General features: G+C 35.0%; 1 protein-coding gene across 3 annotated transcripts in view; it reads left to right on the top strand.

Moving 5' to 3' along the window:
- The window catches only part of LOC149556441 (WD-40 repeat family protein / beige-like protein), a 161453-nt gene that overhangs the window by 13544 nt on the left and 123526 nt on the right, over positions 1 to 24383 (top strand). For all 3 annotated transcript variants that reach the window (XM_089830752.1, XM_089830749.1, XM_089830750.1), the window contains 2 exons: positions 12505 to 13295; positions 23110 to 23859. In XM_089830752.1, coding sequence (XP_089686878.1) covers positions 12505 to 13295; positions 23110 to 23859 — 1541 coding nt within the window. The remainder of the gene's footprint in view (positions 1 to 12504; positions 13296 to 23109; positions 23860 to 24383) is intronic.

Raw genomic sequence — 24383 nt, 5'->3', positions numbered from 1 at the left:
AGGTTTGTGAGCATATAATACATGTTAAAATTGCCACCTTTACTTCATAAAGCCAATAATGGGCTTTAGCATGTCTAAAACATAATGCAATATCTTTGAAAATCACCACCTTGAATAATGACGAGATTTTTAATATCATATGCAAAGTCAAAACATGTTAGTTTCTAAAGCTAATACCTTGTAAGTGAACTTAAAAATTCCACCAATGAGTATTGAAAACATCATTTGTTTAATAACGGGTTTCTTATGTGCATTTACAAGCATTTGATCTTTTTAAAGAGATAATATTGAAACTTGAAAAGCCCACAGACACATTAAAATCTTAATCACTAATTCCCTTGCAAATATGTACGGTGGAGTATTAATTCCAGATTGCATGTAAATGATACCCAAGATGCCATGTAATGACTAACAAAAAATCCACTTGTGCAAGATTTTAATCAAGGAATGAAGATGTGCAGTCTAGCTTACAAATACCACTTGCTATGTACTTAATCCCTCATTATCTCTTGAAATAAACTCTGATTGAAGCCTACAATAGCTTGAGACAAACTGAATTGAAAATGCCACAATCCTAGGGCGAAAACAAAACCAAAATCAAACAAAACAATTAAGAAAACACCTTAGAGAGTTTATTTTATAAAATTTTCTGTAGGGTTGCCCTAATATTGAAAATACATATTTGAGGACAACAATTGGCTGACTGGGGAACATAGCTCGTTTGTTCTTGGAAACAACGAGGAATGTAAAATCCAGAGTCTTCATGTCCCTTAGTATCCATTGGGCTATAAATTCAAGCATCAAAAACACAAAACACAAAATGGATGACGCGACTGACACAAAGCAAAGCCATGTTAAGTCAAAACAGATTTGTGCGAACATGCTTATTGAAAACAAAGAAAACCTACCTAAAAAAATTAAGCTGATAATGCAACTTTTTAGATGAAACCATTTACCGACTCAATAAAATATCTAGCTTTCCTCAACATCTTGCAATATCTTGCATGTTCATAGGAAAGTTTGTAACCATGAATTACAAACAATTGGAGCAATGATGCCAATGCTTGATATTGTTAAAGTTGAACCAGAAACATATAAGCAAAGAAAACTAAGCTAACAAATGCAGAGAAAACAAGAAATATCCTGGGAAAAACCTACCACACCGAGGGAAACAACCCAGCCTGCCAAAAGACAAATCTTTAATAATTTTCTCAAATCAAAATACAAGTCCTTTGCCTTCAAAAAAGTCCGTTGTCCACAATGATACACTTAGTTCAGAATTATAGAACAATATGAATAGCTGCAACCAATTCACAATAAATAAAAAATGCAGACTCAGAAAATGTTTCATACATATTCAGAAAGTCTAGGTAGATTGATGTATTTTACTGAGCATGAAAGATAATTATCACAAAAATGACCAAGTTTAACACTATACATCATCAATTTAGAAAACACAATATAACTCCAACGTAAACTATATATGAGACTGACAATATCACATTAATAAGAACAATTGTCCGCCATCTAAGGTCTTCAAAAATTTCTTTATATTTCAGTAAATTGCTGAAAATGTTGAAGCGATCACATCTCAATAATCATTGCTTGCAATAAAGACATGCTCATAATGAAAGTAGCTCTCAATAAGAACGAGTAACTGAAGAGACACGGACAACAGTTACCACGAAGCAAGAATCGACACATAAGTTGAGCGCAACATCAAGGAGGAAGTGGATGCCAATAAGATAGAATGATAAGGATAAGAAGATGCCAAGAAGGACTAAGCCAAGTTGGATGGTGCCAATTTGAATGAAGCCAGTAAAGAGCAAAGCAATATATTCGCATAGACTTGAACACATCATAATATATATGACCAATACAAAATTCATGAAGATGATAAATCATGAAAAACTTTGATTGATAAGGAAGAAAGTAAAGACTGAGAACACACAAGGGTGATTGAACATGGAAAACAAACGATAGCAATGAGAAGAGCTTTCGAGAGAGCTTGATGACATGAGAAGAACCCAACCAATGGAGAGATGTTCATAAGGTAGGATATGTCTCTCAACTACTATTGAATTCAATACTCCATTTTAGCAAGAGAGAGATCCTTAGAGTGCCATCTCATTTCTGCAACAATAGTTAATGTCAGCAACAGTTCTCATCATATATTAAAAATAATTGTTATCTCAGTATAACAATATTCACCATAGTTACTCCTAGAGGGTGCCCCAAGAAGCATATAATAAGTCATGGAGTCCCACTCATGACTAAAATCATGCCTAACTTCTCTCACATAGAAGAACTCATTAACAAGGGATTGCACCTCGAACTTTTGTCACAGAGAAGAACTCATTAACAAGGGATTACACCTTGAACTTCTCTCACAGAGAAGAACTCATTTACAAGGGATTGCACCTCAAACTTCTCTCACAGAGAAGAACTCATTAATAATATGTATATAGTCAGTGAAATTGCGATTGTGTCTCAACTAGAGAATCAATTTCCACTATACCAAGCTGTTCCGGAAGTAACAAAGCTTCATTTTCAGAAGTGGCTTGGTAAGAACGTTTGCAGACATCTCCTTTGTAGAAATGTACTTAAGCTCAATGGCTTTCCTTTGATCCACGTCCCTTAAATAATGGTATTTGATTTCCACATGTTTTGACCTGTCCTGGAACACTGGATAAACTGAAAGCTTTACATAGTTTTGATTATCACACGTGATTGTTGTAGCTTCTGAAGGGTGTCCCAAAAAACCTGCAAGTAATTTATGAAGGAACACAACCTCTTTTTCAGCCATACATACTGCAACATATTCTGCTTCAGCTGTACTCTCAGCCACACAAGATTGCTCTCTGCTGCACGAAGAAATCATGGCCAAGTCTAGATTGAAATAACATCCTAAAGTACTCTTCCTGTTAGTTACACACCCTGCTGAGTTAGAGAATCCTCGTAGTTTGAGCTCAACACCTAAAGAATATTTTAATTCATATCCCATTGTGCCACGAAGACATCTCAATATATGTTTGGCTGCTACACGATGAATTTGTCTTGTTTCACACAGAAACTGACTTAATGTATTCATTGCATAACGTATATTAGGTCTTGTGTTAACCAAGTATATTAGTATTCAATTAGCTAAGTTTGAACTTACATGGAAGGTTCAACTAAATCTGAAACAATTGCATCCTCATGTAATTTTTTTCAGATTTGCTTACATAAGAGTAACCATATATTTACACTGTAACATTTCAAATTTTTTCAAAATATTTCTATTGCATATTAATCTTGACTTAAATTAATTTCATTTGATCTTTTTCTGTATCCCGAGTCCAAGGAAATAATACAAAAGCCAAAATCTTTTATTTCAAATTTTGAAGTGAGTTCTTTCTTACACTTAACAATGACATCATCATCTCTAGCAAGAAACAAGTCAGCAACGTGGAGTACAAGAATTGACACCTTGTCCTCATTTACCTTGAAGTATAAATTTGGATCAACATTGTTTTTTTAAAACCTAAACTTAGAAGATAGTAATCAATTCTTTCATACCAAGCACAAGGAGCTTGCTTAAAACCATTTTAATGCCTTTTTTAGTTTGCACACATCAGACTCCTTGTAACGAATAACAAAGCCTTTTGGCTGCTCAATGTAAATTTGCTCTTCAATTACTCCATTTAGAAAGGCTGTTTTTACATCCATTCAGTGAAGTTTCCAACCCTTTACTACTTCAATAGCAATGATTGTTCTGATGGAACTGTAGTGAGCTACACGTGCAAGGGTTTCTTCATGTTCTATGCCTTCCTTTTGTAAAAAACCTTTACCAGCAAATCTGGCTTTATATTTTTCTATGCTATCATCAACAACATGTTTAATCATAAACAAAACTTTTAGAAGGAACTATTGATTTACCTTTTGGTCATGGAACTATATTCCATACATCATTTTTAATGATTGACTGATACTCTTCCATCATGACGTCTTTCCATACTTGCTGATTAGAAATTTCTTCAACGCGGAAAGTTTCAGATGCAGTAATGTGGCTCATTAATGCTACATAAACATCATACTTATGAGACCTTTTACTTCCTCTGAAATTGCCACATGAAACTGCATGTTGTTCAGCTTCTTCCTCAGTATTTCTGGCCCACAATGGTCTTTTCTTGTTGGCTGAAGTATCACTAGGACCTGCTGAAGTATCAACAGGGTCTATAGGATTAGCTGGTTCAATTGAATCATCCACATCTACATTCTCCCTCTGAATCTCACAAGATGGAATCGGATCAGGCATCACTGAATCTTGAGGATGTTTAAAATCATCCTCATGATTTTGAATGTCAGACCCATTGGATATCTTGCAAGCTACATCTTCATTAAAAGTAACATTCCTGCTCACAATAATTTGTCTTTGACCTAGAATATAAATCGTGAAAGCTTTTGAAAAATTACTATATCCAACAAAAATACCTTTCTTTGCTGAAGGTTCAAATTTTGATATTTTCTCTTTTGGGATGTGAATATAAATTGGGCACCCAAAGATTTTGAAGTAATTAACATCTGGTTTGATACCTGTAAAAGCTTCTTCAAGGGTCATGTTGTCAAGAAACTGATGAAGACTACGATTCTGAATATGAACTGTTGTTCTGCATGCCTCAACCCACAGAAAAGTTTGAAGGCTTTGATCATGAATCATTGCCTTTGCCGCTTCAATAATTGTTCGTTTCTTTCTTTCAGCTACACTGTTTTTTTGAGGATTATAGGGAACACAAAACTTCTTAATCCCAACTCCAACATGGTAATCATGGAATTTACCAGAGATATATTCTTCTCCATTATCAGACCTTAAGATCTTAAATCTTTTGTTAGATAAGTTTCCAACAAGTGCTTTGAATTCTTCAAAACTGGACAGCACTTCATCGGATTCCGTAGACTTACAAAAATAGATCCAACACTTGCATGAATAATCATGTATGATTAATGACTGTATACAATACCAAAATTCACTAAGAGAAGCAACTGACATGGGACCACATAAATTTGAATGAATTAGTTTTAGTATTCTTTAGCTCTACTTTCACTACTACAAAAGTGCTCTTACTATTCTTACCTAGAGCACATCCCTTGCAAATTCCTTCTTGATTTTGGTTCAGCTTTGGGAGGCCAACAACAACCTTCTCCATAATGGCTAATGTTCTAAAATTTAAATGCCCAAATCCTCTTGTGCCAAAGTTCATTTTGAGTTTGAAGTATTAAGTGCAAGTGCATGCATAGGACGAGCTGAAAGCTTGTAAAGACTATCATGGCAAACTCCAATTTCATGAGCTGATTGAAATTTGAATACTGTAGTTCTTTTTCGATGCCAAGACTTTACCATCAACAAAAGCAAAATGACACCTGTTGTCTTTTAACGCTGATATAGAAATCAGATCCCTCTTTATGCCAAGTACAAATAATACATCACTTAGATGAAGAGGAATTCCGAAAATTTAAAGGAAGTAGACTAACACCCATTAGTGAATAACTTGCATCAGCACCAATTATGACTTGTAGATGAGAATCTTTTTCCTTTAAATTAAGAAGATATTCTTTGTCACCAATAATACAAATGCAATTCTGTCAATCAGCAATGTATCGCTGTTTGTAGGAATATTGCTAGAAATTGCAGATACAAATAAGAACCCCTCAAATTTTTTACTGGATTCCTTTTGAGGATAAGAATTTTTTACAATGGTTGCAACAACTTGAGTCTTTGGTCGAGAATAACAATCTCTAGCAAGGTGACCATACTTGTCACATTCAAAGCACTGAATTCTGGAAAGATATTTTTTTCCTTTTTTCGGGTCACGAGGCTGATTCAAAGTTTTTATCTCTGAACGTCTTGAAGTTTCCTTTCTCCTCGTTTCCTTTTAAGTGTGAGTTGCAAGAACATGATCAGCTTCATGATGATTTCTATGTCCATTTTCTCTTGCTTCTAATCTGCATTCATCTTGAATGCAATCTGCCTTTAATGTCTCAGATGTAATCTGCCCTTAACTTGTCAAATTTTGGAAGCTTATCTCTTCCACTGATGCCTTGAATGGGGAAGTCCATTTGTAAGAAGCATGACTAGATCTCTTTCTGAAAATGTCTCACCAATTGCACTAAGCTGTTCCTTCAATTCTGTAATTTTTATTAAGCACGGAACTATAAAATCACCCCTTGCCATTTTTAGATGCAGTGGTTGATGCCTCAATGCAAGAATTATGCTGGTATTATTAAACTTATACAGATCCTTAAGAGTTTTGAACATTTCATTGGTTGATTCCAATTTTGAAATGATAGGAAGGAATAATACTTGACTGAATCAATCATGACATTTTCAGCCATAACCTTGTTCTTCTTCCACTAAGTTCTTTGAGCTTCATTAGATGGCTCTACATTATCAAATTTGACGTAATTCAAAAGATCATTCTCTTCAAGAGCAATGAGAACCCTGAGCTTCCATGAAGCATAATTTGAAGAGCCATGTAACCTATCTTAAACTTTCAAACCATATACCATTTTCAAACACTGAGAATAACTAGTTTAAAGATAAACAAAGGGCACAAATTTAAGAATGCTTCTAATTCTAGATGAAATTTCTTCAGACTTGCTCTGATACCATGTTAAAGTTGAACCAAAAACATATAAGAAAAGAAAATCGAGATAAAAAATGCAAAGAACAGAAGAAATATTTTGGGAAAATTCTCCACACCGAGGGAAACAACCCAACCTGTCAAAAGATAGATCCTTATTAATTTTCTCGAATCAAAATGCATGTCCTTGCGTCTTTCAAATTCTGGTCTCCACAATGACACTCCTAGTTTATAATTTATAGGACAATATGAATAGCTGCAACCAACCTACTCCTGATAGATAAAAAATGCACAGACTCAAAAAATGTCTCATACATTTTTAGAAAGTCTAGGCAGACTGATGTATTTTCTCAAAACTGAGCATGAAAGATAATAATCACAAAAATGTCCAAGCTTAATGCTATACAAAATTAATTAAGAAAACACGATATACAATATCATAATAACTCTTTATGTTTTATTAATCTGCCAAAAATGTTGAAGCAATTACATCTCAATAATCATCACTGACAATAAAGAAACCCACATAATTAAAGCAACTCTCGATAAGAATATGTAACTGAAGAGACACGTACAACGGTTATCAAGAAGGAAAATCAGGGTATGTATCATAAAACTAATGTTTTATAATTTGATCTATTGAGAGACTGTTCCAGTTCCATGCCTAGAACATAGTATATAGTTTGGAAAATTAAATTCCTCCTAGATTGGATCTGTATGTTGCCCTTTCCGACAATAGTATATTGTTATCCAAAATAATTGAATCAACACAATAGTGTATAATTAGTGAATCAATCTCAATGATGAGTAAAGTGTCGAGAAGCACTTGTGTCAAGTAGGTAGATGATTGATGTGATTTGTTAGGCATTTGGCAATACCGGCAAAGATGACAAACTCCTCTTGCTCAGTGTCCTTAGGATGCCTTGCTACATTAGCCTTTTGCTAGACCCTTCCTGCTTCTTTTGTTTAGGCAATAGTTGAATAGAATGTTCTTCTTTTTGGAGATGTCCCAAGATTGGCCTAGGCCTTTTTGCTAAGAGAACTAACTGTTCTCTTTGTCTTGAGCATAATAATTACTTGTGAAGGCCTTGTGGAGGATGAGCTAGCACCACTATTGAGTAAAAGTCTCCATCGATCCTGCTATTGAAGTTTGGTGGAAAGATCTGGAAAGTTCAAGTCAACATTAGTTGAAGTAATGTTTACTGTTTCAATAGAGTGTTCATAAGACTCTAATAGACTTCTTAGAGTGATTTTATTACCATGCCTTCTTCCTCCATTGTCTGACCAATCACTTCCAACTGATCACATATGTCTTTGATTTTTGTGAGATGTTCTTACAGGGACATTCTCTCATCCATCATGATTGAAAAAAAGCACATTCTTACTTTTTTCGAATGTCTCATGTAGTCCCTTTAAATATTCCCCTATTTCAGCATTTGTCTTGCCTGAGGGAATCTGAGGTAACTGATCGTTGGTGATTGACAATTTAATGAGCATCACAACTTCCTGATTTCGCCCATCAAATTTATCTTAGCTCAGACTTGGCATTATATGGCGAGTAGACATGCCTAGAACAAGTTGGTCAAGGCATCGATATTAAAAAATGGTTATCATCCGCTGCTTCCAAGTGTCATGGTTGCGGCCTTCCAAGCATCACAACTTTTGACTACCTTCCAACATTATATTGGTCAAAAAAGCCATCTTTTACACTTTTTGAGGCATACAACGCGAGATGAAGTTGAAGAGGCTTAATTTTGATTGCATTAGGACTTCTTTAGGCTTTCACCTCAAATTTCTCCCTCTCAGAGAAAACTGCATTAAGGTTTGCATAAGAAAAACTGAACATTGAGACTCCTCAGCACAGACATCCTCTCAGCAAGGCCAGCATTCTCACAGCCTTGTTTGTCACAATAAATCACAATTGGCTCCAATATTTGACTAAACAATGAGCGTTAGAGGCCACATTGCTTCTCAAGCTTGTTGATCCTTGCAAAGGACTTGGTAGTTTCCCTTTGTCACACAAGCTCAATTTGAATCTTATTGAGCCTAAATAAGTCCTCCCTCTTCAACTATAGCAGGTGTTGCTCGGAGATTGCATTCTTGCTTCTGGCTTGGTTTATTTATGTCTATGCCCTAAATCAGATGGAAATAAGCCTTTGTTTTTACATGATTTTTAACAGATGCAGCAATCTCAAAAATTGGAGCAACACATTATTTGTATTTTGTACAATGCACTCGTGGCAGAAGCTGTAAAATTCCATCTCCAAACCTTCTAAATTAATTGGGATCTTGTAATTCGGAGGCTGAAAGATATGTGTTTGCCCTTGTGTTAGACACTAAGGACTTAGTAACTGGAAGCCATTTATATTAGATGATTAAAATTTGCGCCAAGGCCATTCAAAAGCAACATTCATTTTCTGGCACTCATTTGCATCCTAACAATGGATCACGGAGTGTGATCCAAAATTTTGATGTAAACACTTTACACGATCAAATCCAGAAGCAACATCAATGTTAAACTATGGGTTGTGGAAATCTGACATCTTTGAACATCCATTGAACTAATAAACTTTGATACCCAAATCTAAAACCGGCTAGTACACCATATATAATGCTTAAGTCACTATTATCAAATAGATCAAATGTAAGCTCTGCTATGAGGTATAAAATGGTTAGTCATTGGTGACATTTCCATTAAAGTGCCCCTGCTGTAAACATACTATCATTCAACCATGATTATTATATTTTACAACTTTAGTTAATCATAAATGTATGCAAATCTAGTGTCTTTACCAATTCATTTCTATCTTCAGGCCATAGATTGAATTTGCCAGAAATATTGCTAATTTGTAACAAACAAACCTGGGCAATTCACTTGAGATTTTAGTGGCTAGCGAATTTTCACAGAAACTCTGAGTTCTATGCGAGTTAACTCACAAAATCCAAAAATCCCAGATAGGAAATCGTCTACAGATGTATAAAATACATTCCACAGCCAGAAGAAGGTTAAAAGATTTTATTTTTTTCGACTTCTTTGTCACTTTGACAACATTCAGTACATTTTGAATTGATTTTGTATGATTGTGGACTGTTTTTTCAGAAGCAATTGTAAGTTATATGTAGCACTGTAACCTACAAAGGAAGAATTCCCTTGCTCTGTTTTTTATTTACAAATTTTTGTTTTCTGTTCCCCTCTCATTCTAATGTTTTCTTTTCCTTTATTTTTTTAATGATTTAGCCCTATTATTTAACAGCTCTCCAGCTGCTATGGCTTACATTTTATAATTTTAATTTAAAAAGAATTATACTAAAGTTTCAAAGTGTGTTCTTTTGCCAAGATCATCTACAAACTGAGACCCTAATTTCAAGAATGGAACCCTAGAGGGAGAGGGAAAATAAATAGTGTCATTAGTTGGAACAAGATTATGGGAATCAACCACTTACAAATATCATCTTGCACGGATCTCTAGAAGAGATGTTCCACTTTTTGGTAGAGTAGAGTCCAATGATATGAGAAATAATGGCAACAAGAGGGGCAAGAGAATAGGTAGCAGCAAATGTAGTGGCCAGTGGCCATTATGATCTATTTTGAATCTTGATACTTATCTGGCCACTATGATCATGAGTTCATGATTGTTGAGGTTCACTGAATCATTGAACTTGATACTAATTATGTACATGTATATTGGAAGCTTGCTTGTTTCTTCATTCAAGAAAAGTAAACTTTGAAATAACCACTCTTTATTGACCTTTGGAGATATATAGATATATTAGTGAAAGCTTCTTTTATGCTTATGGATGTGACATTGGTTTTATTGATTCATTTGTTTTTGGAAGGTAACAATTTAACTAGACCCACAATAATCCCTTGACGAATAAAAACAGGCATGATCTTATCTATACAAATTTCATCATAGTAACAACTATATTTGCAAACTTGGATTTGGTAGACCAAATATTTCTGGCTCGGTGAAAAGTCTGCAAAATATAAAACATAAATTTTATGCAAAATACAGCTACAAAATGTATTAAATGAGTTTAGTGAGCGCTTGTTGCAGTTAAGTTAGTGGGTTGGAGGGGCAGTACCTCATGGAAGGTCAAGGGGCAATGACCCTCATGGGGGTTCGTGTGTAGCATCCCATGTGTGGTTTGGGGGTTGTGCCCTTGTAGTGTTCCTTGTTGAGTTACAGGGTGGTGTTGAGGGGTAAAGCCCTCACTGTCAAGGTCAAATAACGACCTTCGAAAGCACACAAACCATGGGGGATCATGTTTATCAAGCATTTGGACCCTACCTAATCCTCATCTTGCAATTTTTCCAGACATGCTTTTGTTTTAGGAATTGTTTCAATATTTTTGACATGTTTGATGTGTAGGTGAGTCAAAGCATTGGAATTTACAACTTAGCAAAAAATTGACATTGAGATGCCAAATATTTTGTACCTGAAACTCAGCGAGTTTATTTAGTTGAAAGTTGGGATGGAAAAAATTTGGTTAGTACTCAGTGACTTGCTAAGTTTGTAAACAATGGCAACAACCATGTGTTCCTTGTTGAGGTATAGGGTGGTGTAGAGGGGTAAAGCCCTCACTGTCAAGCTCAAATAACGACCTTCAAAAGCACACAAACCACGGGGGATCATGTTTATCAAGCATTTGGACCCTACCTAATCCTCATCTTGCAATTTTTCCAGACATGAGTTTGTTTCAAGAATTGTTTCAATGTTTTTGACATGTTTGACGTGTAGGTGAGTCAAAGCATTGGAATTGTACAACTTAGCAAAAAATTGAAATTGAGATGCCAAATATTTTGTACCTGAAACGCAGTGAGTTTACTTAGGAAAAAGTTGGTATGGAAAAAATTTGGCTAGTACTCAGTGACTTGCTGAGTTTGTAAATGATGTCAACAACCATGTGAATGCTCAATATACCATTGGAAAACCCTTACAAGAAAAACCCAACAATGAAAGCACAATCAATGTGTTAATCTCAACAAGAAGGTTGCAACACATGCAGAGTTTAGTGCTTCATAAGGACATACTCCCCTCTAATTTTGGTGTCAATACAATGACATAGCCCTGCAATACCTTGCAATTTCCAACCCAAGCCTCCAATATATGTGTCAAGGTTATCTATGAAGCCGCTGATGGAATCCTAAAACATTGTGAGTTAAGTCTTGGCCTAGATTATCCAGGTTGGACCCTATGAGCCCTTTTTAAAGAGTAACTCCTGTTAAATTATAATGTAACTACCAATGGGACTGTTGACTCTTATATTCAGGGGGGCCAATGTAATTCGATGTAGAATTACTAATTACATTTACTCACCTCTTATGTAGGGTTATATTTAGCCAGTCAAAGATGTTCTTATAGTTCTCCATGTTACCCTTGTCTTCTGTGTTCTCCTACATCTGTCATAATACAATTGCCAAGTAGGTTATTGTGTTATCCAAGGAATCTTAAAATTTCCTCCAAGTATGGAGGGCCCAAATATTACAAACATTACAATAATTAAATTATTGTATTTCCCTTGGAACTTCAAGGTGTACAATATTTACTTCAGATGGTATCTACAAGATAAAAATTCATGATTACGCAAAGAATATGTATCAGTATGATATCTTGAAGATGCATATGATGTGCATAAATTGTCGAAGTACCTTTTATATTGGATTGTGCATTTCAAATTTGTACCATTCAAACTAGTCAACATTGGTCTTTGTTCAGTGTTGAGAGCATGCAATATACTTGAATGTTTTATGTTACCATCTTGACCTTTCTCTTACGCTACTTATTGAAACTAATGTTTATTGTTTTCTTGTTCTCTTTTTTGTCTATAAGCTTGATATTTATTTTTGTATAGATGAAGGCTGATCATTGATTTTCTCCAGGCACTCACAGGAGACCTGCGGATGTCCTTGGTCATGTCCATGTCGCAGCACGCATTCGTCCAATAGAAGCATTGTGGGCCATGGCTGAAGGTGGTCCAATGTCATTGTTGCCATTGACAGTCAGTGCAATGGATAGTGCTACATACGAACCCATTAGTGGGGAAACATCTATATCTATAGCGACAAGTCAACTTTCTGCACCAATTTTCCGCATGATAGCCTCATCTGTACAACATCCTGGAAACAGTGAAGAACTATGTCGAGCTCATGCGCCTCAAGTCCTCGCACAGATACTCCGTTACCTGCTAAAGATGTTATCTTTATTGGAGCCAGGAAAAGTCAATGCCGAAGCAAGGGATGAAGAACTTGTTGCTGCTATAGTATCTCTTTGCCAATCTCCTCAGAACAATATTGAACTGAAAGTACAGCTTTTTAGTAATTTACTCTTAGATTTAAAAATGTGGAGTCGCTGTAGTTATGGACTACAGAAAAAGCTTCTATCTTCACTTGCAGATATGGTTTTTACAGAAGCAATAGCAATGAGAGCTGCTAATGCAGTCCAGTTGCTTCTGGATGGCTGCCGTCGCTGTTATTGGCTCATCAATGAACCTGATTCTGTTGATATGTCTGCTGTTGCAAAACCATCTAGGCCTGCAGGAGAATTGAATGCATTAGTTGATGAACTTTTAGTCATCATAGAACTCCTGGTTGGATCTTCTACTGGTCCAATGGCCACTGATGATGTTCAGTGTTTAATTCAGTTTGTTCTTGATTGTCCCCAATCTAATCAGGTGACTATATTTCTATATTGCTTATCTTACCATTGTTACTCCAGAGATGTGTTGCCTTATTTAGTGGTTTTGTTTTGTTCTTTCTTTAATTGCAACTGTTGGCCAAAGCTTTGACTCATCAGGTATTATTTTGATTGGTGCACTATATACGCACCTCTTTTATTATAGCCCTAGAATTTAACACTTGTCTTTTATATATTAGTTTTACGATAGTGCAGATCATTTGTCCTTTTTAGACAATGGCTACATTCGGTTCTTTTATGTTATATATTTTTGATCATATGATATATACACATTTTCTTTTAGTATTTTTTATTTGCATTATAGGATGTATAAACCAACCTGAATGACAGCTTTTTAACAATTCTTTCTTTGTTAAATCATGAACATTTGTTCATTTCATTGATTTTTAATGGTTTTGGACCTTGGTTGAAACAAAAACTATAATGGATTGGTTCTCAAATGTTCTTTTGTTGTCTGATATTGATGATAATTTTTCTTAAACTCTGGAAATAATTTAATTGGCAATGCTAGCTCCCTAGTACAGAATTTCTATATTCAGGGCCGGATTTTCTTTTAGTGCCACAGTTAAGAAATTTATAAAGATAAATTCCTGACAGAACTCAAATTCAAATATCTTCAAAAGTCACCCATAAATCTCATTCAAGGTTGACATTGCATCTAGATTTATGGCCTTGCTTTGACATAGTGGTTAAAAGTTAAAACCAGTAAGGATTTTGAAATGATTAGATTATTCCATGCTGAAAGGTGCAACTGTTTGAGATTTTTATACAAAGATACATTGTAAGACATAATTCTACTGATACATGTCTTCCAGAAGTTCAGGATATACTATATATACATCCTTATTTTGGTCCTTGATTTAAAACTCAGTTTGAGTTTGAATTGGTCATAGACTCATATGTATGTGGCAGAAAGGGGTGGCTGTGCCACTGGAGCTGTATCTTTGGATGAAGAAGCCCCCATCAAATGACTTAGTTGTTAAGGGAGGTATATCAGTGGCATATTTTCATAATTGATAGATTTTTTCTATGTGTAATTCATGAATCGTGGTTGATTCTTTTGTAGGCAATTGTTTTTATATGTCAAGATTGCCAAAAATAGTTGAATACATAACGATGCTACAATCTAGGTTCAGGATATACTATATTTACATCCTTACTTTGGTCCTTCATTTAAAACTCAGTTTGAGTTTGAATTGGTCATAGACTCGTGTATTTGGCAGAAAGGGGTGGCTGTGCCACTGGAGCTGTATCTTTGGATGAAGAAGCCCCCATCAAATGACTTAGTTGTTAAGGGAGGCATATCAGTGGCATATTTTCATAATCGACAAATTTTTTCTATGTGTAAATCATGAATCGTGGTTGATTCTTTTGTAGGCAATTGTTTTTATATGTCAGGATTGCCAAAAATAGTAGAATGCATAATGATGCTACAATCTAGGTGCGGGGATTCCAAAAAAATATAGTAAATTGCCAGAATATATGAAATTTCAATTACATTTTACCACACCTCATTTTAAATTTACATTAGATAATATGAAACACCATTAATCCATGACATACAATAAAGACTATTTTCATGCATAAGTCATAATTTAATCTAATATTATAATTTATTAGTGATAATAACAATCAAAATTTCAAAATTGATAAATCCACTCATAACATATTGAAGATAAGCAAGCAAAATATTGTAATATACTAATACAAGATTGCATTTCCTAGCAATCTTATACATGACTCAGCATGCTGTGTTAGGTGGTCATGCATTGCTGATCTGAAGGAGAGAAAGAAGCAAGATGATTTGTCCATAGTGGACATACCTTATCCCCATGGCCAAATGGTGATGGTTTGGTACAAGATTGCACGGAAAAATTGTTCTTCTAAGACCAAATGCAACTACAATGAAATAAAATATACAGTGTACACATATAAAACCTCTGATCCAACAAGTACATGCCATAACTGTTTTATGTTCCATAGTAGAAACTATGAAGGTAGTACAATCTCATGAATTACATTAAAATTGTAAATGCTAAGAGTGCATCTAGAATGTAGTATAGAGGATTTCAGGCTCAAAGTTTCTAACAGCTATAACATGGTAGGTGCCAACTTGATGTAAGAGTCCATATTGTACATGCTAGAGTGTTTTTCAAACTTCACAGGGACAAAGCCTCTTCAGTAAAATTTGTTAAATATATTAGCTTCATATGAAATTCTGAATCCTATGATTTATAAATCGCATATATATGCACTAACATATTTTAGAGCAATTTGTATTTGGCCTTGTATGAAATTATCATCTAGGTGTCATCGTAGTTAGTCTGACTTGGAGATATCTACACAATCAATTATATTCCATCATTGGTTGAAATATGTCTCATATTTTATTCTGGGTTTCATTTATTTGTTGGCATTAGTTATCTTCATCGGTTACTTGATGCACAAACATAGAAGTAGATATATGATCGTTCCTGAGAAGATTGGGCTGTAGTTCTCTCTATCATTTTCAGTGTGATATTCAAAGAATAAAGATAGTTGTTGATCATCAAAGTTTTTTATTTGAACAACATCCAGATTGGTGTTTCTGAACATCCGTCACTTGTAATATGCGGATATTGTCTTAATGCCTGGATTTGATTCCGTTTCTTCTAGTGTTCGAAGGGCAGTAATTCTGAACGAATATACTTCTCCTTATCATGTATTGGCAATTGAAAATTGCTCTCTATTAATCTTTCTTTAAGTGATTCTATATATTACAATGATGCTGATATTGTAAACATGTTGATTTCATCAATATAAGGTTAAATTTGTTGGGGCCGGATTGTTTCCCTCTGTCAAGAGGGTTTTTCCCAGGATAGCTTGCTGTGTTAAGATTATTATTTTGGTTCAAGTTTTAACATGGTATCAGAGGTAGGTTTGTGATTCTTAAGGTTGAATCAGTTTACTTCTTTTGTTCTTTGCTTTTTATCCCCATCATGGTGCCTGGTTTGAAGGTTGAAGATAGACTGGAAGGAGCATCATATTTCATATCTTGGAAATCCATAATTTATTGGTTCTTGAGGAAAACGATCTTCTTTCATATGTGGAATCTAAAGTTCGAGAGCCTACGGACCTTGCAGAGAAAGCAATCTGGAAGAAGTATAAAATTCAGGCCAAATGGATAATCATTGACTCCATGAAAGATCATTTAGTTCCTACCATCTCTAAGCTAAAATCGGCCAAGGAGATGTTTGATTCCCTTCATAGTGTGTATGAGACAAATAACACTAGTAGAGCTCTGGCGCTTCGTATGCAGCTTCTTCATATTAAGATGAGTAAAGGAGACTCCATTGTTTCATTCTTCTTGAAGATTTTTGAGTTAAAGGATCAATTAAGTGCCATGGGAGAGATTGTCAACGACAAAGAACTTGTCATGCTTGCAATGAATGGTCTCCCAAATTCTTGGGAATCATTCATTCAAGGCATTAGCAGTAGAAGTGATCTTCCAACCTTTGACAGGTTGAGATCTGATTGCATTCAAGAGGAATGTCAGCTGGAGGCTAGAGGGAGTTCTTGTAAATTTCACAATGTGGAAGTTCAAGTGCTTACTTCTCACACTTAAAAGAAAAGAAGAAGCAAAAGGAATTTTAAAAGGTTTGAAGATAGAAATCCGTCCTCGTCTTCTGATTTTAAAAGAAAAGAGGACTTGGCCAAGATTGAATGTTTTAGGTGTGAAAAGCTTGGTCATTTTGCTAAACATTGTATAGTGAAACTCAATCTTCATAATGTGGTTGTGTTTGACATGAAAGATTCATCTCCTTCCAAGGATTCTTGTGATCATTCAAAAGGTCTTGTACTATTTCAGCTTTGTCTAGTCATGTACAAGCTGATTGCAATATTTGGTTGATAGATAGTGGTGCTTCTCATCACATCTCTGGTTACAAGCAACACCTTTCGAATCTGATTGAAAATGATTCTCATCTTCAAGTGATTATTGGTGATGGTGCATTTTATTCTGTTAAAGAGGCAGGCATCACTTCTTTAAAATTAAAATCTGGTATCCCTCTTCATCTTAGATTTGTTTTATTTGTTCCTGGTATCAAGAAGAATTTGATTTCGATTTCAGCCTTAGAGGATAAAGGTTTCAATGTTGCTTTCTCTAATGTAAGTGTGGTCTCTTGGAAGAAAGATTCTGATTTCAGTTTTGCTCTAATTATTGGAGAACGTCATGGAAGTCTCTATAAGCTTTCAGCTAATCAAGTTCAAGTTCATGTTGCTTCCAATAATAATTAATTATGGCATAAAAGATTTGATCATCTCAACTTCAAATCACTTTCTTCCTTAGGTAAGTTGGTTGTAGGTCTTCCCATTCTCAACCCCTCTCATGATGGCATTTGTGAAGGTTGTGCCCTAGGAAAGTTTTCCAAGATCCTTTTCATTCAAGTGAAAGTAGAGCTAAGCATGTATTAGAGCTGATTCATTCAGATTTATGTGGGCCAATGTCATCAGCTTCTTTAAGTGGCTTTTGGTTTTATGTCACCTTTATTGATGATTTTTCTCGCAAGACATGGATTTACTTCCTTAAATCCAAAGAGTCTGATGAAGTTCTATTCAAGTTTAAGGAATTTAAAGCCTTAGTTGAAAACCTTTCAAAAAAGAAAATTAAGACTCTTAGATTTGATAATTGAGGTGAATTTATTTCAGGTTCTTTTCAATCTTTTTGTGTTCAAGCAGGAATCAAGAGGGAGTTTTGCATTCCTTACAATCCTCAGTAGAATGGGGTTGCTGAAAGCAAAAATAGGTCTATTGTTGAGGCTGCAAAAGCCATGCTTCATGATCAGAGTTTGCAGATTTTTCTTTGGGTAGAGGCTTGCAAGACATCAATATATGTTCAAAATAGGAGTCCACATCAAAGCCTAAATAATATGACTCTAGAAGAAGCATTCTTTGGCTCTAAACCTAACGTAAGTCATCTCAAAGTTTTTGGTTCCTCAGTTTATGTTCATATTCCCAAAGATAAAAGATCTAAATTAGATTCTTCAAGTAAAAAGGGAATCTTTGTTGGTTATAGTGAATCTTCAAAAGGTTATAGGATCTACATACCGGGGCAAAAATTAATTGAGCTAAGCAGAGATGTTTCGTTTGAAGAAAATATTGATTGTTGCAAAGTTGTTGATTCTCCTATCGATGTTGATTTGGATGTTCCTACCGTTCCTCAAAATTCTCCTCTTCTTGCTCCTTCTAGTTTCTCTGAGAGGGAGGATTCTCCTCCTTTCTGCCCTCGTCCTAAGATTCAAGTTATTTCAGAAGCTGGTCCTCGTGTTCAGGTGAATGAAAATAAGAGACCCTTGTGGGCAAGGAACATTATGCAAGAAGCTGAGAATTATTCAGCCCCTAAGGGAACTTTTTGTGAAAGTAAAAGACCTCGAACATTTAATAATTATACTGCTTTAATGTGTATTATCATTGACTCTGAACCCTCTTGTTTGAATTAGCAATAAGTCAGTAGGTTTGGAAGGATGCCATGCTGGAAGAATATGAGTCTATTTTGAAAAATAAACTTTGGGTGATTGTTCCTCGTCCAAAAGATGCTACTGATGGGAGTGTGGACATATTCAAAGCTAGATTTGTCGCTAGAGGTTTCAGTCAAAAGGAAGGTATAGATTATGATGAGATTTTTGCTCTTGTAGCAAGGTACATCTCTATTAGAACCATTATTGCTATAGCTGCAGCTAAAAAATTGGAAGCTTCATCATATGGATGTCAAAACAACCTTTCTCAATGGCTTGATTAATGAAGAGGTTAATGTAGAGCAGCCTGATAGATTCATCATTCATGACAACAAAACTCATGTATGTAAGCTAAAAAAAGGCATTCTATGGCCTTAAAAAAGCCCCTCGAGCTTGGTATGAGTGTATTGATGGCTATCTCTTGAGTTTGAAGTTTACGAAAAATGAAGCTGATACAAATATTTATCTTAAAAGGTATAATGATGTTATGTTGATCCTTGTTCTTTATATTGATGATCTCTTTATTACAGGAGATGATAAACTAATTAGCAAATGCAGAAGGGATTTAACTTTTGAATTTGAGATGAAAGATCTTGGTTTAATGCACTACTTCCTTGGATTAGAAATTTGGCAAAAATCTAATGAGATCATTATTAGTCAAGGTAAATATGCTCTAGACATTCTTAAGAAGTGTGGTATGCTTGATTGAAAGCATATGAAGTGTCCTATGGAATCTAATATGAAGAAACTTCAAGTAGTTGCAGCTGATTCAGAATTAATTGATTGCACTCCTTATAGGCAACTTATTGGTTCTCTCATGTATCTCGTCAATACAAGGCCTGATATATGCTATGCTGTTAATACTTTGAGTCAGTTTATGAGTGAGCCAAGAAAATTTCACTTCATTGCAGCTAAACATATTTTGAGATATGTCAGAGGGACCTTAGAATATGGGTCGAGGTTATCTTTCTCTAATGATCTACAACTTCATGGGTTTGGGCTGGTTGTATTGTGGACATAAAGAGCACTTCATGCTTTTGTTTCAGCATTGGTTCAGCTATTTCTTGGTGCAGTAGGAAGCAAAAGTGTGTGGCTCAAAGTACTGCTGAAGCTGAATTCGTGGCAGCTTGTTCAACAGCCTGAGAAGCTGTATGGCTTCGGAAACTTCTAAGTGGATTATTTGGAAATTCCACTGAATCTACTACAATTTTCTGTGATAACCAGAGTTGCATAAAGATTTCTATTAATCTAGTTTTCCATGACTAGTCAAAGCATATAGAAATCAAGTATCATTATTTAAGGGACATTGTACTTCGAAAGACTATGGAGCTGAAATATATCAGCACTGATGATCAAACTGCTGATATTCTCACCAAGCCTCTTCCAAAGGTGAAATGTGCTTATTTTTGAGAAAAGCTAGGTATGGCAAATCTTAATACTTAAATGGAACAAAGTCTTGTTTTGTAGATTTATCTATGACTATTTTGGTGTCTATAATAATATTGTAAGATCAGCTATGACAACTCTTTCAATATGCGATAGCGAACATCATCATGATGTCATCACGTTGAGAAATTTTGTGATGGGAGTTGGATGTCATGTTGAGAGATTCCATGGTTGTTCATGTTGAGAGAGTCCGTGATTAAAGGCTTAGCTGTGAGTCTTACAAATTTTCACGTTAAGTAATTCCATGATTATTGGCTATGAATAAATTACTTTATTTTCATGTGAGCAATTCCATGATTATAAATAATTGTGTTATTATGTTAAGCATGCGAAAGGATACTGATCTAGTTACTAAATTTCATATTTACTAAGAGGGAGTGTTAAATATATTAGCTTCATATGAATTTATGAATACAATGATTTATAAATCGCATATATTTGCACTAACATATTCTAGAGCAATTTGCATTTGGCCTTGTATGAAATTATCATCCTACAAGTGTCATCATAGTTAGTGTAACTTGGAGATATCTACATAGTCAACTATATTTCGTCATCGGTTGAAATATGTCTCATATTTTATTCTGGGTTTTGTTTATTTGCTGGCATCAATTACCTTTGTCAGTTATTTAATGCACAAACATAGAAGAATATTATGGTCTCTTTTATTTATTGCCTTCGCATGAGTTTCAAGCAAGAAGCAACCCGACGCGGTTACACTTGGAGTTTCTTTGACATTCTCTACTGAATAGGAAACGTATGTTGTTTCCATTTTTCCATCGTGTAAGGATGTTTCATTCACCTCTTGCATCAGATATATGATTGTTCCTGAGAAGATTGGGCTGTAGTTCTCTCTATCATTTTCAGTGAGATATTCAAAGAATAAAGATAGTTGTTGATCATCAAAGTGTTTTCTTTAAGCGACATCCCAGATTGGTGTTTCTGAACATCCGTCGCTTGTATTATGTGGATATTGTCTTAGTGCCTGGATTTGATTCCATTTTCTTCTGGTGTTTGAAGGGCAGTAGTTTTGAACAAATATACTTCTCCTCCTGATCATGTATTAGCAATTTTCAATTGCTCTCTATTAATCTTTCTTTAAGCGATTCTATATATCACAATGATGCTGATATTGTAAACATGTTTATTTCATCAATATAAGGTTAAATATGTTGGGGTTGGGTTGTTTTCCTCTGTTAAGAGGGTTTTTCCCATGATATCTTGCTGTGTTAAGTTTATTATTTCTGGTTCAAGTTTTAACAAAATTCTCCAAATTGCATTCCAAAATCCATAACTAGGTTGCAGGTGCAAGCTACGGGTCAAAATTAGGTTAGGAATCTAAATTGTTGCTACAAAGTCATTATTTAGATTAGTCGTTTGCTTCCTGTTTATGCTCATCACCACCCATAAATTTGTAGAATCATAGACGAGTGTTTCTCCTGCAATTAAAATGATGAAAAAAATGCATTTTAATGTTGAATAATCATTAGTGAAGCAGATTGGTGCCCCATTAATGGAGTTTATGGGTTTTGTCTTCCCATTCACGAAAATAACAGTTAAGAATTTTCATAAATTTTAGGGAATTAAATTATAATGATAAATTCACATGTGGTTGTTCAAGTAAGTCGGAGGGTCTACATACCAGTCGACCTTGAAAATGGCTTTGTAGGTCAAAATGCAATAGCCATCTCGGTTAATTATTTAAAACTTTTATAATTGAGAACCTACTAACAACATTAAAGAAGTGTAATTGCACAAACTGGTGTGGCTGTTAAATTTTTGGGATTCATTTCGTGAAATTAATAATTCTTAATTTTGAGCGTGATTGTTGGTCAATAAGTTCACGAGATTTATATGTGTCCTGTGCATGTTCAAGGATCACTGTAAGAACTTGAGACACGTACAAAATAACAAATGGAAACTAAAGAGAACTCTTGCAGTTGGTGGTGAAAATGGAGCAAACACATGAATGGCCACAAAGTCATTAACTAGTAAATTACACAATTTGATGCATCCTAGATCACATTTTTTTAAAAGGTAAAGTTTTAATTTCCACAAGTGAATAAATTCAGTCATTGCGACTCTACTTGCATCTACCATCTAGCTGATAGGAGGATCTCTGCACTTGCATGCATCTACCATCTATCACTCACTTTCAATGAGAGAACCTCCCCCCCCACGTCCACCATCCAGCCATTTTTGTCACTGCTGGCCCAATCCTGATGCATAAAACTTGATCTTAGTTGAAGTTTTTTCCTTACAAAAAGAAGTGCTGGGGTGAAAAGAACATTAGGTTCCACAGTATTTTTTTTTTATTGTGATTGAAATGAAGGTTATTATTCTGCATTCATAACATCAAGGATTACTATTTAGGGTTATATTTTTTTCCCTTTGTCATCTGCTATCAATGATGAATTTAGATCTTGTCTATCTTGTCTTTTTCCTGTGTCTTTTCTAACCCAGTGACACGTTGATAAATTTCAAATGAGGAATTATAAATGATTATACCAAGAGAATAATGTAAGAACGGTGTCTTTGGTATCATATGAAATTATGAATCTTGTTGTAGAATTCTAGATTGGTGTTTTAATATTCACACTATTTATTTTACTAGTGGTTGGTCAGAGGAATATCAATGAAAATATTTTGGAAGTTGTTTCTTAATATCAGTTACAAGAGTTTTATGCGGCTTGGTAAATTTCTATGGTTATTGCAAGAAATTATATCATAAACTTTGTGTGAATTTTCTTATTCTTCATTTTTATGAATGACAGTTTTCTAAAGATGGTTTTATTGACGTTTTCATCTTTTTATCGATTTGGCTAACATATACATGTATTTAAATATACACAGGTCACTCGTGTATTGCATCTCATTTACAGGCTTGTGGTCCAACCAAACACTTCACGAGCAACCATGTTTGCAGAGACATTCATTTATTGTGGTGGCATCGAGATGCTTCTTGCCCTGTTGCAGAAAGAAGCAGTAGCTGGGGAAGGTAGAGTCATGGAGTGTTCAAGCAAAAAGAATATGGGAAACATAGAGAGAAAACAAAGTGAGAATATGGCTGGAATATTTACTGTGGAGGGCAAACAGGATGGATATTTGAGCCGCTCCAATTCAGAATGTACCAAGGAAAATATTATCAATGATCAACTAGAAGATGAGCTAAAACAAATTGGACTCAAATCTAGGGGGAATGATCAAAGTTCTGCTAATGACAGTGGCAGCATTGTTAGCCAAAAAATGCTCTCAGCTAAAGAATCATATACAGGGAGAAGTGTAGGAGGGATAAGTTTTTCCATTACTGCAGACAGTGCAAGGAACAACTTTAATAATGTAGACAGCGGTGATGGTGTAGTTGTTGGCATTGTTAGTCTTCTGGGGGCACTTGTTGCAGGAGGGCAAGTGAATTTTTCAAACTCCACTACATCTGTTGCACCTCTTCCTGGTGTTCATTCTGGAATCACTTTATCAGATGAAACCAATCATTCATCTTCGGCAAGTAATACTTTGTTGCTATTTGCTTTACAAAAGGCATTTCAAGCAGCACCAAATAGATTGATGACTGACACTGTCTATGCAGCATTGCTGGGAGCTGTGGTATGTTATGACATTGCAATTCAAATATTTTCTGTGCTGTTTTATGTATACAAGTACAAATTTTTATATGGATCATTTGTTTGTTCAAAACTAACATGAAATTACAACGTTCCTTTCCTTAGGGTCAAGTCAACCTGAATATTTACTGGCTCGCTAATAGAAGTAAGCAATTTAAGTTTTAAGGCCTTCCAAGCCATGAAATACAATCAAGTCTTAGTTTGATAGCAAGAAAATATAATATGCCTCTAAAATATTGGTTTAAAAGGGCTTTATGCTTGACCACAATGAAGTGTAGACATATACAGTAAGTAAATACTGACTTGAAGCAGTGATCAGACCAAAAAAATGTTTTTATACAATGAAATGGTGTAGCAGCTAATCTACAACAATAACAAATGCATCACGAAGCCAACTTTTGTGTGTATGTCATGCTCGTGAATGATTAACAAAGTTAGTAATCAGATAAGATGGATTACAAAAATTATAGGTTCATTCACAAGCAGCCACTAAGATTGTAGCTAGCA

The sequence above is a fragment of the Cupressus sempervirens genome, chromosome 5 (genome assembly GCF_028749045.1).
Source record: "Cupressus sempervirens isolate cs-2001-9-10 chromosome 5, ASM2874904v1, whole genome shotgun sequence".
Taxonomy (NCBI): domain Eukaryota; kingdom Viridiplantae; phylum Streptophyta; class Pinopsida; order Cupressales; family Cupressaceae; genus Cupressus; species Cupressus sempervirens.
Note: the sequence above shows the minus strand (reverse complement) of the source record. Positions and strands in the feature narration are given on the sequence as shown.